This window comes from Tyto alba, unplaced genomic scaffold (assembly GCF_018691265.1).
Source record: "Tyto alba isolate M040663 unplaced genomic scaffold, T.alba_DEE_v4.0 Super-Scaffold_8, whole genome shotgun sequence".
NCBI classification, from domain to species: Eukaryota; Metazoa; Chordata; class Aves; order Strigiformes; family Tytonidae; genus Tyto; species Tyto alba.
The window spans coordinates 20548001-20567214 of NW_024881329.1; the positions used below are offsets into that span (position 1 = coordinate 20548001).

At 56.4% G+C, this 19214-nt stretch overlaps 1 protein-coding gene across 1 annotated transcript; it reads right to left on the reverse strand.

The window, feature by feature from the left end:
• Nucleotides 1-6788: 6788 nt before the first annotated feature.
• On the reverse strand, nt 6789-18579 carry LOC104362356 (ras-related and estrogen-regulated growth inhibitor). The gene is made up of 4 exons (XM_032993140.2): nt 18397-18579; nt 10785-10841; nt 9674-9747; nt 6789-9017 (listed from the first exon to the last, which is right to left on the reverse strand). The coding sequence occupies exons 1-4, from the start codon at nt 18491-18493 to the stop codon at nt 8532-8534; spliced, it is 714 nt and encodes a 237-aa protein (XP_032849031.2). The 5' UTR covers nt 18494-18579; the 3' UTR covers nt 6789-8531.
• Between the last annotated feature and the right edge of the window lie 635 nt (nt 18580-19214).

Here is a 19214-nt window from a genome sequence, read left to right on the forward strand (position 1 = left end):
TTTTCTGCAAAGTTGTTGAGATGGCTCCAGTTGAGCCCTCATTACACACCTGCGAATCCACACGTGAGGAAGCCGGGGCAGCGCTAAACCTCCCCATTCTGCTGCTTTGGCCTTTTTTGTTGATATTGTTACTATTAGTATGTTTTGGAGGATTTTCTCCCCATTTCTACCTCACACAAAATGAGCGGCTGGGGCCCCCCTTGGGTCACCTCCAGGGCTGCAGAAATAGGTGTTGCTTGTACCCGAAAGCATAGCACCCTTGCAGAGGGAAGCAGCTACCTGAGACCATTGCAGTCCTCACCAATGCAGAAAAACCTGGAAATCTGGGTTTTCCATCCCCTTTTCCATGCCCCACACACTCATCCCACCAGCCCTCCCGCTGCCTGCAGGTGACCAGGGAAGACCTGGATTTTACGAGCAATATTACAACCTGTTGGCTGCCAAGCTGTTTGAAAAAAAAAGAATAAAAATATTGAGATTTCAAAGGGTTTCCCCATTCTGCATCCTGGCAAAACCCCCAAAACCCCAAGCCCTGAACCCAAAGACAAATGCACTGCTCACCGCAGCAGATGCTGCTCTTTGGGAGGGTCTTGGGAACGCTGAATCCACTGGGAAAATCCTTGGCCACAACCCAAATAAGCCCCTGGAGGGACCTTTCCCACAGGCACCCCCCAGGATCAGGTTTCCATTTCAGCTGGGGCAATATCCAGTGTGGGATGGTGGGGGAAAGGGGTCGATGCTATGGGGACAAGCCTCTCCCAGCCACTAACAGGGGATCCAGGGCGGGGAGAAAAGGTCGGATCCAGGATAAGGAGAAAGGATGAGGCGGGTTTCACTGAAATCTTGGAGATGAGATGGGGCCAGAAAGGGAGCGGGGATCCTGGGGGAAACGCTCTCTCCAGCTGCCAGGTTAGAGGAGATTATAGCAAAGCTGCAGGTGACGGAGGCGTGAAGTGCGAAAGAAAGGTCACAACTCTCACAGGACCCCCCCAAAAAAGCTGTCAAGGTTGTGAACTTGAAACTAGTTAAAATAAAGGGAAAAACATTAAAGAAGGAAGAAGAGGTGCTTCTTCCACCAGAGAAGTTGTGGACCAGGTCGCAGGTCTCACGCTGCTCAACACCCCCAAACCTGGGAAAACACAACAAGTTAATAAAATCCCACGGTAATTCAAAGCTGTTCAGCTAGAACATAAACCCGAGCTGACCGAATTATTAGGGTGGGATTTGCCACTCTTTTTATGAGGTTTTAGAAATCTGTCTGCCCTAGAGAGATTGCAGTTTGGCTAAAAACCATGCAGAAACGGGGCAGAGGAGATCAGAAAAATGATCCTTGGGATGGGGCTGTGGTCCCTGGTGCACCAGGAGCGTTTAATCCTCCAGCCCAGGGTAGAGAGGGATGGAGGAGGATGCAGTGCTAGCCCTAAAAATTCAGAAAAGCTGCACAGGGATTTGCAATTCCCTGTTCCTCACCCCAAAACTGGCGGGGGGTGGGGGGGTGTGACCAATGGGGTTACAGCAGCAGCTCAAGGCAAAGCTGTGTCACACGGCGCACGATTAAATCACATCCACGGGACAGCAGAGGGGCTGCGAATCCCTCCGAGCTGGGATTAGAGGAACCTGGGGACAGTGAGCCTGCCAGAGCTGGTGTGATGGGCTGGGGGGGAGCTGCACCCAGGTGGGGTCCCAGGGAAATGGGGGTATTTTTAAAAGCTTTTCTTGAAAAGCAGCTCAAATCTTTTCCTCGCACACCGGGGAAAAACCCTGCCTCAGGTTTCAGCAACTCCATATTTTGCCAAATTAGGGCCCCCCTGCCCCACCAGCACTGCGAATGAGCAGCTGCATGGGGAATTTGGGGCTGAACCCTCTCCTCACCCTCTCCTCAACTAATTTTTTTGGAGGGTGGAGGAATGGTTTTACCAATTTTCCTGCCCGTCACAAATCGTAGCACAACCCAACTCCCACTAGCAGCTTGGAGCCCCGCTTCGCCTCGGGTAGTCTTCCTCAAACCGCCAAGAAAAAACACTTCTTGACCTGGATCAGGAGAAAAAAAAAAAACATTTTGGGGCAGTTCGCCTGCTCTCCAGCAAGGCAACCTGTCACTCTTCTTGCAGAGGTTTTTTTGCAGTTTTAAGTCTCCTCCTCTGCAAAATGGGGCATCTTTTCCCTCTTCCTGACTTTGCAGGTCTGAAAAAACCTTGAGTTTCCCATCAGATGGGATTTTCCAGGCCCCAGGGCTGCGAGGGACCCATGTGCCACCCCTGAGGGGCTTCAATTTACAAACCCTCAAGGGCTTTTGCTGGGATGGGTGGGATGCAACTCCTGCGGGCTGCTGGTGTCCAGGGAAAGGATGGGGTGGGCAGCTGGAAACACACTTATCCCACCAGCATCGATAAGCAGAGCTTGGGAATCAAAGCTTTTTGGTGAAACACCCAGAAAACAGGGACTAAGTCTTATTCCCACTGGGGTTTAGGATTGGTGGCCAGTACAAAAGGCTTCCTTCGCAGCATGCCCTGCAGCTTGCACACAGCACCCTGTTCAAAATCCTATCGTTCCCTTTCAGGCTGGCTGGAAAACCAGAGAGCACAAAGAGCCACAGGGGTGTTCCAGGGATGTGAGCAGAGGCGAGGAGCCCAGGGTTGTGCTTGGAGAGGACCAGCCCTCACCATCAATATTTTCCTATGGCCTCAAAGCGCCAGTGATTACAGCCGCAGCTTCCCAGCCTACACTGGGGATGTTTGTTTGGGTTTTTTTTAAACATTATTATTAAAGAAAAAAAAAAAAAAAGACAAAAGAGTTCTGTGGGTTGGCCAAGAACAGAACAAAAGGAAACTGGTGGGAGCAACAAAGCACCTCCAGGGCTTGGCGTTTCTCCTCGATATTCCCTGGGGGGGAGCAGCCTCATCCCCCAGGCTCCGGCCAAGCTCTCACTGTGGGGATGGATCCTACGTGACCTTAAAAGCCTCACCCAAACCCCCACTTTTTCCCATTCTATATACAAGCCAGGAGATATAGTGATGAGCAAAAGCAGACTGCTCAGAGCATGACAGCATGGATGTACCCGTCCTCCTGCCTGTGCCTCCACTGCGGTACCTGCCCAAGGTGTATCTGCTGCTGCCTAACCTGGAGGAGATGCCTTAAAAATCAAACCCAGGACCAAGCCAGCTGATGCGCTGCCGTGAGGGTTTTCCTTTTGCTTTTCTTCCTGTTGCAGTTCCCATCCTTTCCTTTCAGGGCCAGCAAAAGCCTTTGGCTGTGCTGAAATTCTCCGTGCCTTATAAGAGCTAAGCTACTGCACAGTTTAAAAGAAAAAGAAAAAAAGGGGAATATATGTCCTGAACACCCTCCATCTCAGCCTCAGATTTCCCCCTGGAAAGCAATCCCAGATTTCCATGAACTCCCAGGCAATTTTGCAGCTATTTATAATGGCAATAAAAAGAGCAGCAGGACTCGTGTTGAAAGCATGGGCATATAAATAGGAACAGCACTTGGAACCGAGCGCCTGGGGCCATTGCCTCTTCCCAACGTGTCCGCCCGGACGCGAGGAGGTGGTCGCATCCAGCCGTGGCTTTAAGCGCGGGCTCAGGTGGAGCCGCGGTTGTGCAGGGGCTGGGGGACAGCCCGGAGCATCCCGCAGGTATTCGGCTCCCCCAAACCACCCGCGGGTGCATCACAGCGCCCGTTCGGAGCAGCTGGAGAGTCGCCGGCTCCGGCTGCCGACACCGGTCGGTGCCGAGGGGATGGAAACGGCCCCCGTATGCCCCCCTGACCCCCCGTCACCCCAGGCAAAGCCTGATGTTTAGGGGACACCCAGGGTGGCAGGGAATGAGCCCGCGTGCCCAACACACTCACGGCACAAAACTCACCTAAAATTGCTAATCTGGGAGAGAGAAGCCTGCCGTGCCAAGGAAAATCACCCTTATCTGGCACTTGCCCTCCTGCACCCCCAGACCCAGCACCCAGAAGCCCCCAGGACAAGCATATTAAGCCCAGGAAACATTGCAACACCCAGACAATCTCAATTTTTCTTCTCCGAGCTTAAATCAAAGCAATTAATTGGAGGAGAGGTTGTGATTTTTATGGGTGTCTTAAAGCAGCAGCTGCTTGGAAGATGCCGTTAGCAGCTCCACTCTCCCTGTCACCCCCAAGAAGGGTCTGGGGCTGCACCAAGGCCAGATCCACACACTGCTCCTCCAGGTAAAGCCTTCAAAAAGGCCAAAACCATCTATTTTTTTAATTAAAATAATTAAAAAAAAAAAAAAAAAAAAAAAAAAGAAGCACAAGACTGATGATAACAACCGAAGATGCAAAGAGAAAACAGCTCTACCCCATCTGATCGGGTTATTCTGTGCCCCCTGCCAAGAGGTGATCACACCTGCTGCTGAAATCAGCCTTCCCATCCCCACCTAAGTGTGGTTTTACCTTTCCAAATGAGGCCTTGGCTGCTGGAGTTGACTCCCAGCCCCATTGCTGGCTTAATTCTTGAGGAAGCTCCCCAAGACCGCATGGGGTGTGCAGCAGAGGAGCGGGTACCATAAGGACTCGAGCATCAGTGCAAAGAGCTCCTGCCCCATCTCACTCAGGAGGACACAGAGTGCAACGTAGGGGGGAAGAAAAGTTATATGTACTGACCTCAGCCCAAATGATACACCTCCCCTTGTTTCTTCAGTGGAGGCGTTTGCCGACGGGATTAAGGGGAGAAATAGGGAGGCTCGGCATGCCAGGGAGCTGCTGGCGGTGACGGCTCAGCGAGGGAGCGTTTGAGAAGGACATTTCTGTTTCATTTGCCTCTTCCAAGCTTCCCAGAAATCTGGTAAGCAGATTTGCAGCCTACACGCTCATCAAATTAAATGACTGCCCTGGAGATGCTTTTTGGATGACGAGACCAAAACTCTCCAACTTCTCTCCGTGGAGCTGAACCATCACACCCCAGACATTGGGCTTGAAGGACAAGTGGTCCCCAGGTGCATGACAACCTTCTGAACACCCACGTGTCCCCAGAGGGGTGGCATTTTCCATTTACTGGCCCAGAGGGTCAGTATGGGATACCCCAGCTCCATCAGCCTCTTTCCTGTGGGGGGTATGAAGCAGCCCTGAAGTCTGGTCCTCCCCAGGGCTGGGTGGTGGTTGTTTTTTTGGAGGTCTCTGAGGCAAACCAAACCAGAGCCCTCACTCCACATACTCTTGGCTTCCACCCCAAAAATCCCTTTAAGTGTTATTTTAGTGGCATTGTCCTTCTCAGCAAGCACCCTCCCCAGCCTTTTCCCACCAGTGATGGATGGGGCACCCCCAAGACTTTATACCTGAGAGGGGAAACTCCTTCAGGAGAACCACTAAAGGCTTTCAGTAATTAGCAGCCCTGATGAGCTCCCTCTGGCCTCTCTGAAAGCAGCTGAGCCTGATACTAATGAGGTTTCTTGCTAATTATAGCAGTCGAGCAAGGCCAAGCTGCCTCCTGGCCTCGGCAAGGGGGCTGCAGGCTGGAACGCGGGCAGCAACCGCACCGAGGTTTTGGCTGAAAACCTTTCTGAATTCCTTGTGCTAGAAAAAAGTGCTGGGGTCAACTGAGGACAGCGGTCCCCGCTGTGCCGAGCGCTCCTCTGTTCCCGGAGAACAGGAGTGCTGAAGGATGCTGTTCCCAGCGGCTGGCCGTGCTTCCTGCTCACAAGCTGGTGCTCTCTCATTCATCATTTTGAATAATTCCTGCCAAATAACGTGGGTTTCTGCCATGCCCGGCATTGCACCAGCCTGGAGCGCGAGCCAGGAAGGAAACACAGTCCCTTGAACAAGCCTTGGGGACACCAGGGACTTAAGTGACACACTCAAAGACACCCAAAGCCTCTGTGGTGCGGTGGAAGGCTCGAGCGTACATTCAGCATCCCAGTGGGTTTTTAATCCCTCTTGAGCTGGACTGTCAACACAACCCTGAGCTGCTGGTTTTGGGGCCAGCAAGCGAGGCTGAAGGCTGTGTCTTCGTAGCTCCCAGGCTCCCTTCTCCCTGTCCCGGAGCTGGCTCAGCACCCCCCCAAAAGTGGCTCTTTTCCAGCCAGCCCCGGGCAGCAAACACCCGCTCCGGCTGCCAGACCGCAAAACCCCAAACCCAACTCGCAGTGTTCAGCTTGCTTGGGAATGCCACAAAAACCCCCTAAAATTAAAACAAACAAAAAGCCTTCCATCCCTCACTTCCCCTTGGCCAGCTCCCCAAGGCTTTAAAGCCCCCAGGTCTGCTCTCGCCGTATGCAGAGCCATGTGTGAAGCAACAGCCCCCACCAGCATTTCCCACCACTGGCATTGAAGGTGTGAATTAGGATGCTGGAAAGGAGCAGTCCTAAATTGCTCTCTTGGCCCGGCCCCTCGATGGGGTTTGTTTTCACCCCATGGGAGGGATGTGGGTATACAAACGAAGATGGGATTTAATGAAACCCTTGGAGAGAAAGCCCTTGGCAGCCCCAGGAAACACCTCTGAGAGCTGTAAGAGGGGAAGGGGTGTCCATGCGGGTAGTGCAGCAGGGAGGGGAGCTGGGATAAGTGGTTTTCCCAGGCTATGGTGCTCTGGAGGAAGCCCCGCTGTCCACGCAGCCCGGGGCCCACGTCTCTGCCGGCCTCTTCCCCACTGCCGAGAGCCGGGGGGAGCCGGGAAGGCACATGGGGCTGGGGGGGAAGGGAGCTGCCTGGCTCTAATGTAAAGGGTGTGTTCCCCACCATGCAGCCCTTTGCTCCAGGCTCCCTGGAAGGGAAGCAGCGTGATAAAACGACCCCATCCCCACGCTCGCAGGCACGAGAGCGTCGCAGGCGGTGGCTAACGCGGCTTTTATTGTCACAGGACACAGTGGCAGATGATGCAACAGGTCGCTACAGGGCGGGGGTGGGGGGACACACACGGGAGTTTTACACCACAGGTCGTGTTACACCACAGGTCGTGTTACGCCATGGGCCTTCCAGCACGTTCACCTCAAGCAGCAACGCAGCGCGCTGCATCGGGCAGGCGGGAGGGAGAGGAACGATGCTGCAGGGAGAGGATCCCGCCAGCTGCGAGCCCGGCTCCTTTCCGCGCCTTTGCTGCCCCATCTCTGTGCAAAAAGACAAATACTCAGGCCACGGTGATTTCCCATTTGGGGATGGGGCAGTTAATAAGCAGACAAGGTGGGGGGTCCCTGCCAGGAGCATCATTTGCACCTCCCAGTATTGGCTCCGTTGCATCCATGCTTCAAACTGGCACACAGCGGTTTTGCTCACAAAGGCGTTAACGGGAGAAGCTGCCCCGGGAATAGCTGTTCCTCGGGGATGGAGGAGCGTGGGCTCAGGCGCAGGGCTCGGTGCGCATCAGGAACGCAGGCTGTCTGGTTTGCCTCCCCTGGGGGACGGGCCACCCCGGGAGGGATGGAGATGTGAAACGCGGGGCAGGCTCGGCGAAGGCAGAAAGCCCAGCAGAGCACCGAGCGTGCGGTGCCCTCAGCCTGAGACTGAGCAGCCTCATCTGCCGCCTTCGCTGCCCTTTGCCCAGGATCTCATTTACAGCATTAATAAAGGAGAGTGTGCCAAATATTAAAAAATTATTATTTTTTTTTTTTTTTTTTTAGAAAAGCCAGGCATTAACAGGCTTTTCCACCCCCCCCACTGTAAACAGATTTCCGTTTTGGTTTGAAACACACCCTCGGTGTCAGCCCATGAGCAGCCTGGGAGAGAGAAGGGCTGCAGCAGAGCGGGGGCACGCAGGGGTCTGCCCCTGTGCAACGGCTTCAGCTTACTAACCCAGAGGAAAACCGGGATGGAAACACGGCCACGGGCTCCGACAGATGGACGCTGGTGGCTGCAGATGGGCCCTTCGGGGAGGACCACAGCGGAGGCAAAGGGGAACACAGCCCCCCGCCACCCACCGACCCGCACGATGGGTGGGTCTGGGGGCACTGGGGGGTGGATGTGGACAGAGACACCCCCTCCCTGGACCCGTCAGCCCGGCTGGAAAAGTTTTGAGCAGCCAGTGGATTTTACCCACCAGCAACACTGAGGAGCAGAAGCAGCAGCCGGTTTCCCCAGGAGAGGGACGGCTGATGACAGCCCAGGAGCCAGCACAACCCTCGGGGTCACCCCAGCGCTTTGGCTGCACGCTTTGGGGCACAAACAGACCCAGCAAGCTTTCTTAGGGGAGCGGGAAAACCCACACAGATGTGTCCGTGCTGGGGCTGATCCCTGCCGAAACACTGCTGAGCCCCCAAGGGTTGTCCCAACACCGCTGAAGTCACCACGAACCACCTTCGCTACTGACTTCAGCTGTCCGGGAGGAGGAAGTGGGAGCGAAGGGGTAAGGCAGACAAAGAACACCTTCCCTGCTGACACAAAGCCCGTCTGCAAAAACCTACGGGCTTTAAAGGGCTGTTGTAGCCCAAGCCCACCCTCCCCACCGTGCAGCATTTCCTCTCGGGAGCCAGCACAGCCCCCCGAGCTGCCCCTGGGGCTGGAGCAGCGGGTGCCCCCGCAGCAGGATGACCTGTCCCTCAGTCCCGGCTCGGCCATCGCTCTCGCCTCGGGGCCGCTCACTCGGGGATGTAGTCCCTGAAGGAGTTAAAGCTGAGGCTCCGGCCCGCTGAGTTCAAGGTGGAGCTGGCTTGCATCTTAGGGATCTTCTCCATCAGCTTCGACACTGTCCTCCGCTTGAAGGAGCCTGGGGAGAAGTGCCCCTGTCTCATGAGCTCCTGGTAGAGGGTGTTGAACACCACCACGGTCTCTTCATAGCTGTCCCGGGTAGAGATCTCGTAGAAAGGAAGCTTCAAAGCTTTGGAGAGGTTTTCGCCATCCTCGGTGGACACCATCCTGTCGAACTGCAAGTCCTTCTTGTTGCCCACAATGACCACGGGCGGCTGCTCGCTCGCGCTGCTCCGCCTGGGGCTCGCGTGGATGTGGTTGATGAGGAAACACAGCCGCATCACCTCATCAAAGCTGCACCGATCTGTCACCGAGTAGACCACGGCGAAGCCATCGCCCCATTTGATCTTCTCCTCTATCTGCAGGGAATCCTCCTCCTGCCGGGGAAGACGAGTTCGTATCAACACCAAAAGCCCCAACATCTCCTAAATACCAACACCACCGGTTGCAACTTAGAAAACCTCCCAAGGGGGCCCGTCACCATCTCCCTGAAGGTTTTTGGCCCTGGGCTTACACACAGCAGCGACTTGCAGAACAACACAGGTAGCCCAGGGCAGGAGCTCGATGGGTTGGGCACAATGATGGATGGAGAGAGCAATCAGCCCCATGCCGATGCGGATGAGGGGAGCATCGGTGCTGCCACAGCGGGCGCGCACAGGCAGGGCTCTTGCTAGATGGGAAGCCAGCACAGGGCTCTCCATCGCATGCAGTCCCCGTGCTTGGTGGGTCCTTTGACCCAGCACCCTCCCACACCCTTGAGCTGTGTCCTGGCTGTCGGGATGCTCCACCGGCACAGGGAGCTGAGCTGTGCTGCTCACCAGTAAGGGCGATGGGGAAATATTTAGCTGAAGCCACACTGTAATTGATGTTAGAGAGACATAAGTTCCCCAAAACATCCCTTTTCTGAGATAAACACATCTTGATCGGTATTTCAGATACAACAGATTGAAGCTGGGGGAAGAGCAGGGATTGTCTTCAACGGCAAGTTGCGCTTCCCCGATGGTATTTTCCAGCTATGAGACAATGAGCTCACCTGTCCCGCCGTATCCAGGATCTCGAAGTGCACCATCTCCCCGTCGATGACAGCCATGTGTCTGTAAATCATTTCTGGAGGAGAACAGACAGAAAAGCGTGTGTGAGGGAAGCCCCCGGGTAGTAAATGACAACCCAGGCAGCCTCGAGGCAAGCCGTGCTGGAGAAGTCGATTTTCCCCTGCTCCAACCTACAGCCCGTGTGGCCTCTGCTCCGAGCCCGCATCTCGAACTGGTCCCTCAGCCCGTGCCCCACGCCTGGGAAGGGCAACCCAGTGCCCACGGCATCGAGGCATGGCCTGGCCGACTGCAGGATAAACCGGGCACTGTCCCCCTCCTCTGACACGGGGAAGCACCAGGTACTCTCACCGTGTGGTCTTGGTATTTTATCACATCATATGGCGCGAGCCCAGCAGGAGGAAGAAGCAGCAGGCAGAGAGGAAAAACAAATTGCACTCTGGGGACAAAAAGCATCGCTCACCGTACCAAGCGAGGAGTGGGGGTGTAACGCACAGATGGGGCAATGGTGGGGTTGTTTTTCAAACCAAGCTTTTCCCTCGAGTCTCCTGTGAACCAGCTGGGTTAGAGCAACACAGACACTTCCCAAATCTCCCAGCCTGGCGGGTGACAGCCCGAGTTCGGCAGAAGGATGCACAGCCAGTGACCGGTCATTTCTGGGAGACTTCAGCAGTGATGTGAGTTCAGGGCCCAAAAAAACTCAAGCACAGATGCAAAAAAACTCCAGACCCTAGAATACAGGAAAGCACTAGCTCCAGTGGCTTAGGTACCTCCTTCCCCTTCCAAGGCACCTCCTGGCAAACTGCTCGAGGACGCCTCAGCACGCTGTGCTTCCCTGTGCGATGCCGATGGCTCGCCCCGACAGATTTTTTGTCTTAATAAAACAACAGAAAAGGAAAAAGGGATGCAAGAGCCTGGGAGGTGCCACGATGGCTGGTGGCTCTGACCACTGCCGGTCTGGTCGTGGAGGAAGAGGAGCAAATACGGTGAGTTTGGGAACAGTCAGCTCTGCTGGGTGCGGCACTGAGCACACCAGAGTCTCCAGGCTGAGCCAGTGGCAGCAGCAAAAATGACGAGAAAGAGGACTTTACCTACCTAGAGTTGGGTCGTAGTCTCCAATGAATCTTCTGGTGATAAATCTTACAGTCAATGCTGAAAAAAAAACCCACAACAAACACAGTTATGGTTGTCAGATCAAACTGCTGAGAGATGTCGGTTGAGGCAGGAGGGATGGAGCAAAGACCTGCCCCAGCCCCACGGGAAAGTGCACGGGGACCGGGTTACTGCAGGGTTGGGAAAAACATCTTCAAAGGCGCCCGAACGGGCTGGGCCACTGCGGCATGCTGGCCGGGGCTGCCCTGGGAGACCAGAGACAACTACAATGAAGCAGCAAATTGCCAGATCTTGGTGGCAAAAGGTGAGGGTGAAGCAGTCTGGGGGAGGATTGCGGTTGCCCAGGCGGATGCCTTGGACCAGGAGTGTTACAGGGCCTCTTTTACCCCGCAAAGTCCTCAGATGACAGCACAGCCCTGTGCAGGCTGTCCTCTGCCTTGCTTTACCCCATGTAGAACGTGGGAACAGTGCGTCAGGACAGGCAGGAGCCCACCCAGGCTGACAGCTCGCACCTCGCTGCTCCAACGCAGCCTGAAGCATTTCCAGAGCTTACAGGCATTGGGCATGTCAGAATAACCCCTTCACAGCCCCAGGAAAAGGCTAGATGGTTTTTGCATGTTCTTTGCAAATGTTTGGATCAAGGACCAAAACCCACTGGGTGACAGGATGCCCCAGGCAGGGGAAGGGGTCTCTGCCCGCTCCACTAGCGACACACCAGGCACCTCCGCCCGCAGCTGCCTGCTCGTCGTCAGTGGCAAAAACACCCATCGTGTTGATGAAATGCAGCTCAACAACAACGGAAAGCGCCGATGGCTCCTCGAGACCGGCTCACAGAGTGCGGCTTGAGCGATGGCAGCAGGCAGGGTGCAGGCAGGGTGCAGGCAGGGTGCAGGCAGTGCTGCACCCCACCAACGCACCCCGACGTGCAGGCGAAGGGCGGCTCCTCGCACGTGGAATTCACTCTCCTGCACGGTCGGGGTTGATAAATTGCATTTACTGGCCTTGATCCTGGCAAAGATTTATGCACGCCTTGAAGTTTTACGCCAGGGGAGCCGTGCCCTCGGTGGCCTCCAGCCAACCTCTTCCCAACAGCGAGCTCGGCGCAGGGGCAAGTTGGTGCCGGGCCAGGCTCCCCCTCTATGTCACCAGCGCTGAGGGTGTAACTGCCTGGATGGGTCTCACGAATTTCATCCGTGTTTGCTTAACCTGACCCAGGCGCGCCGTGCGGCGAGAGGAAGGCCATTGGCACCGAATCTCATGAAATTCATCAAAAGGCCAAAGCCAGAGGAGCACAGGGCCCGGCAGACCAGGAGGTCCCGACACCAGCCCCACGCTGCAGCAGCACCAGCCCTGGAAAGGCACCCGGGGTGGGGGGCAAGAGCCAAGAGGATGCCCCACAGAGCAGCCCCCCGGGGTGACACGTCACCTTCCTGCCATGCCTGCGCCTGGGAATTCGTGTCCCCAGCCCAGGGATGCTGGGCATGAGACGGGACCGCTGACTCTGTTTCATCCTTGCAAGGAGTCCTGCTCCCCGGCAGCTCTCTGGCGTGCGGGGGGACAAAGCAACCCCCCGCCACAAAAGCACCCCTGCCCCTTCTATCTGCTGGCACAGCATCAGCACGGAGATGGAATCATTTGGCCCGATTTTCCTCCTTGCAAGGGCCAGGAAAGGCAGGAACAGCCGCAGCATGGCAGCGTGGGCAATTAAACCCCTCTTATCCAATTACCACATCTCCCTGCACCAGAGACCAGGAGATGCGAAGCCCAAATTATGCTCTAATGCTGGGCTGGGTGGAGGTCTGCTGATGCTGGAGGCTTGCCTGACAGCTCCATCAAACATGGCACGGGCCTTCTCCTCGCTGGGGAAAAGTACTGCCTCTCATCATCTCTCCAGCCAGGCAGGCTGAAGGAGACAGACCTCAGCTCCAGAGCACGGGCTTGTTTGGGGTGGGCAAGCTTCCTGGGGACTACAAAAAAAATAATCAAAGAGGCTCCTTATATTTTTCCATAAGGGGTTTGTCATTGTGCAAGGTCCCTAGGTGGGTATTTCCAGCAATGGGGATGGCAGACAGGGCTGAGGCTCAGCTGGCAAATGTCCAGGAACAGGAACTGGGGGGAAATATAAAAGACTTTCTAAGTAACGAAGCAATTTGGAGGTGCTGAAAATCCTGCTGGTCTGAACGGGGCGGGGAGGCAGCCAAAGCATACCCGTCACTCCTGCTAACAGAGCATCGAGTTTTGCTACGTGTTCCTGATGTGGCCCGAGGGCCACAAAACCGCATCTGTCCCTGCCCTGGCAGGTGCTGGGTTTTATCACACTCTCCTGCTCCAGAGCCGGCACCCGGGGAAGCCACCGTGTCAGCATCACTGCGGGACCCACGCCGGCACCCTGGGTGACACGAGAAGGTGGCAAGAGGGGACTGGTGCTCGTGAAAGCGGGCAGAAGCAGGTGAGATGACCCTACCAAGGCAGCTTCATTTCAGGAAGAGCGTGGTGAGGCTAGCAGCATCCCAAGGGCGGATGCGGGCACACGGCGCTGAAGAGCTGGCTGGGGGGTGTGGTTTTGCTTTGAAGCAAAGCTGACATACTTTTTACTTGACTTTTCACACCTGCAGCCTCAAGCATCCCATAAAAACGCCCTGGGGAAGCTGTGAGGAGGCCATGGTGCTCGGGGTGAAGCAGAGATGCTGAAGAGGTGAGGAGGAACGGGTGGAGCTTGGCTGCCATCAGTTTACCAGCAGTGGAGAACTCGCCTCCAAGGCTGTGCCAGGGGCTTACGGCAAGAGAAGTCCTTTGCCCGGTGAGGGAAACCCACAGCTTGGAGCCTGCAACGGCAGAGAGCGAGCAGCCACAGCTGGGCTTTCACAGGGAAGGAGGAACGAGAGTGAGCGGCTCTCCACGACATACAGAGCCCACGGCAGCTCGTCCAGGGTGGGATAATTACCGGGTGATGGTGAATTGGCAGAGACCGGCGGCTGCGCAGAGGAGGCGGGTGGGGATGTGTCTGCGGTTTGCAGCTCGGCTCAGACCGAGGAGAAACTCCGCAGCTCTGGCTGCTGGGGGGTAATTTGGGATCAGCCCCGTAACGGCAGCACTGCAGGAACACGGCTCAGGGGTTGTGGAGCTGGAAAAGCAACAGAGCAATTGCAACGGGAAGTTCAAACGTGACACGTCCTCTGCTCAGAAAACATCAGCAGAGGTGGTGCAGGATTGGGTCCCGCCCCGGTGAAACTCCCTGGCACTGGAGGAGCTTTCACATCAGCAGAAGTGACCAGTCTTGAAAAGAGATCACTGCAGGTGACCAACTGCATCTCCTGAGATCCCTTCTGCTGGAGAAAGACCCCCTGGCCAAGCCCAAAGGCTGATTTTTCTATTTGTCTTTATCTCCATCCCTGCCCTCCGGAATACCTTTCTGCAAGGAATTGCCTTTAGGATGCGACAGAGTGGATTTGGAAAGCACCAGTGTCTCTGAAAGCAGCTCTCCATCCTTGCAGAGCAAGCGAGCTTTCCTCTGGCTCTCAGATCTCTCCTACAGAGCAAAAAGGGGAGTTGTGTTTTGGGGATAAAAGTTGGCAGCAGCGTAAACACCTTTTTCAGATATTGTTTCAAAAACATCTTGCTCTTTGCCTTTGGAAAGAGTGAGGCAACACAACTAATCTTCACACTTGGTCCTCAGCGTCTAAGCTCATTCAAACACAGTTCCAGGCTGCCTCGGTTCTCGGGAGCCGATCCACACGCCTGATGCTGCAGATCTGCTGGTTCAATGCAAAACCCTCCTCACAGCATTTTATACATAACATCTTTCCAAATCAGCTGTCTTGAAAATGCACCATCGATGCCTAGGTGTGATCTTCTGGCGAAGACAGAGAAACCCTCAGTTCAGAGGCTGAGGGGAGCAGGGCTAATGGAAGTGTTGCTTAAGCTCTTCAAGGTGTTAATGACAGTAATGGGTACAGACAGGCCGTGTGGGGATGGGAGTGAGAGGCAGCAGAGAGGCTGAGAGCTGGCTTAGAAAGGCAATGGGAACAGAAAGTGAAATCGGTGGAAAATGAGTGGGAATGGGGAAAAAAAAAAAAAAACAAACAGCAAGATGGTGGGAGTACAGAGCCCAGGAGGGACAGGATGAAGCAGCTGTGCACCAGGCATCAGCACCACAGGAGGAAGGAAACAGAGCAGGAGCACGAAGGGAGAATAAACCTCACCAAAACCAGGGTGCAGTGTTAAACCCCCTCAAAACCAGGAGATGCTGGTGAAAAGCTAACACCAGGCAGGACCGATGCACTCCTGCCCTGAGCCTGCTTTCCCCGTGCAAATTCGGGGGCAGTGTGTCCCAGCTGGCTGCCAGCAAATGTTCCCCATGGCTTGGCCCTGCACAGCCACACCGCACTGGTCAGGATTGATGCATCCCACCTGAGCTGGGCTTTCTGCTTCGACAGCCCCAGCATCTCTGCCCCAAGCAGCTTCTCCTTCCCCCACCCAGCCCCCATTTGGGGGATAACACCATCCTCACACCTTCTAAGCCACCTCTGGGTCCCAAACCCTGCCCGTCAGAGGAGAGATTGGATGGAATGAGCATGTAATTTAGCAAAACTGCTCTGCGGGGATAACCACGGATCCCCTAGGAGGCATGTAGCAGCGTCTTCAAAGGGGCGACCAAATTATCAGGGGGAGAGTGAGACAAGTCAGGCTCGATTTCTAGAAAGCACCTGATTCTGTGTCATATGTTAGGCAGCCACCCAAAGCCGGGGCGCATGGTGTTGTATGAGAAGAGGAGCCAATTAAATTGATTAAGAATTGGCTGAGTGCAAGAACACGGGGAAGCTGCCAATCAGAAGAAGCGGATGTGGGCAGAAAGGCGTCAGCACATCCACACAGCCTTATAAGGATCTTTGTTTTCCCCATCTTGAACATCAGTAATCTCAGAAGGGGCTCTCCAGGAGAGCCCCACAGCTGACAGGGTTAATTTTATATCCAGTTTGGACTCTAGGAATACCTGCAGGATGGCTCGAGGCGTGATTACCCTGCCACTGTGGGGACGGGCTGGGTACCTCCAGGATCGCATCGAGCCCCATGTGCTGCTCTATGCTGCTGCATAACCCATCTCTCCACGACCGTAACGGCTTGCAGCAGCGATTCATCTTTGGGGCGTGTTCTGCACGCAGAGCTTTCCGTTGAACTATTGCAAAGTTTACACTGGCTAGCATCAACAGCAGAAGCCAGAGGATAATGCGAGCTCTGGCTGGGCTGGGTTACAGCCTCCCGCAGGTGATTTACACAGCCCAGGCCAAATCTTTAAATTACTGATGATATCAGCCATGGGTCTGCACCCAAACCCATCTGTGTTCAGAGGATCCAGGACCTCAGATCACCAGATCTTGAAGATTTCCAAACTGCTCCAAAAAAAATCAAATTATTTTGCTGAGAATGGTGGGGGTTTCCCCCCTTTTGCAGCTGTCTAGATTTTAATTGCCCTTTTAATTGTTCACACCATCGGACCCCTCAGCTCTCCCAACCTGGCTTCTAATTCCCAAGGGAGCAGATGCTAACAGCTCGCCCGGGCGATGCTCCGGCGTGGGGTCTGCTTGCACCCCGCCAGGACGGGGAGCTTGGCGCTCAGGGATGGATTCGGATGAAACTCACCTTCACCTTCCCCTGCTTCCCCTCCCCAAAATGGGGGATCCCCACACATCACACCCCTTCCTCTCCCAGCCAGCCCCGTTTCTCCCCTGCCATGGGCACCAGCCGCCCCTGCAGCCCGTCCTCCCCAGCACCAATCTTGATGCTTTTGGCTCCTTCCTCGTGTTCCACAGGCGGGTCCCTCAGGCCGGATGCTCCCGCTCCATTAATCAGGGTGTTATCGGCCCCGCCGGGCAGGGGAAAGCCCTAGGAGGTTTCCTCACCCCCAGCTCCATTTGGCACAGGGGCTCACTGGCAGCAGGGCCCTGCAGCTCGGGCACAGCACCCAGTGAAGACGTCATGCTGACCCTTTGCAGGAGAGGACGTGCAGCCCAGCACCCAAGGGGACAGAGATCGTGTGCCTGATGTTCCCAGGGGCTGCTCCTGGTTCTTGGCAAGCTCCAGCTCTCCTCTGCATGAGCCACGTATTGATTACCTCCCCCCCAACCTGGTTTCACAGCCCGTGTTACCGTCACAGCCCAAGAGGACGGCAAAAAACGCGCCGCTGAAGGGCACGGGGGCTGCAGGCACCCATGGGGCTGAGCAAGGCGAACCCCACAGCTCAGCCCTGCACGAGGAGGGTGCCGGGGCCAGATCCACATGGAGGGACCTTTAAAGATCCTCGGCATGATCCGACCCTACGGAGGAGGCACGGCGGCCTCGCGCTTACCCACAGGAGGGGCCCAAAGCTCCCAGGCGCCCACCCCGCGCTGGGTGGGATTAATGCCGGCGGGGGGAAGCGCGTATGTTCAGGCCCTGGGGTGTGGGGGGGCGAGCCAACGCGCTTCGTACTCTTTGTACAACCATCCCTCGCAGCTCCATCTGCTCGCAGGGACTCTGAGGCCAAACACCACGCACAGACACCCCCCCCCCCAGGGCTCTGGGTACTCCCGGAGCTGAGCCCCGTTCCCCGCTGCTAATCAAGAGCTGGGAGTTGCCTCTTTTAATTTAATCAGGGAAATCATGATTTTTCACTAACGCCGGGCAAGAGGCTCGCCGGTGACTGTATATGGAAACCCAACTTCAGCGGCACCAGCAGCCAAAGCTGCTGGCTGCGAGCCAGGTGGAGGTGCCACCGCTGCAGCGTATTTTAAGGTTATGTCTTTTCCAGAGCAGCAGGACATTGCCCTGTCCCCAAGGACACGACAGCCCCGGCCATGTCCCCCCCGGCTCTGTGTGGATCGCTGCTCCCCTGCCCCACGGCAATAAAATCAACACGGACACACGCACCTTTCCTTGCCAGCCACCGGCACCTCTCGGCCCCGCTCCTGGCACACTGGGTGCTGCGCAGAAAGGGAGCAGGGGCCACCTTCACCCCCGGGTGCTCACAGTCCAGGCTGGAGGAGTGGGAAGGGGTGGAAGGATGATCCCCAGGTGGAGAGAGCTCAGGTGGTCCCAGCTCAGCATCCCAAATCCCCACCCCGGCGGCCGCAGATGGAGAGCACCGAGCAAAGTGCAGGGAAAGGGAGTTTTCCTAAAGGAAAACTAAACACAACGCTGTAACACGAGGCTCTGCAAACCCCTCTGCTAAAAAACAGGCATCAAACTCGAAGTACCAGGTAAAGCACAAACCCGAGCTTGGTTTTTGGCCCCAAAAGCTCCCACAGTCAGCACCGTCCCACCCTGACCCCCTGCCCGCAGCTGGGGGCCGCTTCGGCACGGAAAACCCCCTCGGAACGAGCCCCCGGGTGCAAAGCACCCACGGATGAAACTCGAGAGGAGGGAAACTCGGTGTCCTTAAACATAACGGCCCCGGGGGTCCCCCTGGGGCGATGCCACAGCCACCCTGAAAAAACTCTTTCCCTGTCCTGGCTTTCTGAAACAGACCCCACTCCGGTGGGAGCCCTGGGGGGCTCAGCCCCTCTTCCCGGGGGTGCAGGGAGGGATGCGGGGGGGATGCTGGGGGGCCCCGTCCTACCTGTCTTGCCCACGGCGCTCTGCCCCAGCACGACGAGGCGCAGGGTCCGGCCCGGGCTGAGGCTCACGGAGCGGCGGAGCGGCCGCGGGAAGCTCATCCCGGGGCCGGGGCTCCGCGCGGTTCCGCGGGGCTGCGCCGCGCTCCGCACCCGCAGCTCCGCCCCGAGGGCCGGGCCGGGCTCAGCCCCCGGGCTCGGTGCAGGCGGTCCCCAAGTGATGCCCACCTCCTCCTCCTCCTCCTCCTCTTCTTCCTCCTCCTCCTCCTCCTCCCCTCCCCCGCGGGGGTGGTGCCCCCGGGCAGCGGGGTCAGGCGGCCGGTGCCTCGTCCCGGAGGAGCCGGGCGCTTCGGGCATCGCGCCTCAGTTTCCCCGCACGCAAACAGCGCTGCGTGGGTCTCGCTTGGCCCCTTCGCCGGACGAGGGGCAGTGCCGGCCTGGAGAGCTGCTCGCCTAAAAGGGAGCAAAGTGAGGGAAGAGCAGAGAAGCGTTGCAGCACCTCCGCAGATGGGGAAACACGGCCGGGGCGCTGCCTCCCCTCCAGATCCCTGCATGAAATCACAATTTCACCTTCAGCCCCTTCTGGGTGCAAGACACGTTAATAAAGACCAGACACGTTGGCTTAGCCCCCCTGCTTTCCCCTCGTCCCATCTTTCAGGTGCAGCATGCTCCTCACCCAAGGCAGCTGAGCCCACCCAGCACCCAGCCCTCGCTTCAACCGTGAGCAAATCCTGACTCCACACACATCGGTGACTAAATCCCCACCGATATCAAAGAGCTAAAGACTTCACATCAGGCCTGGAACCAAACTTTGCATGTGCTT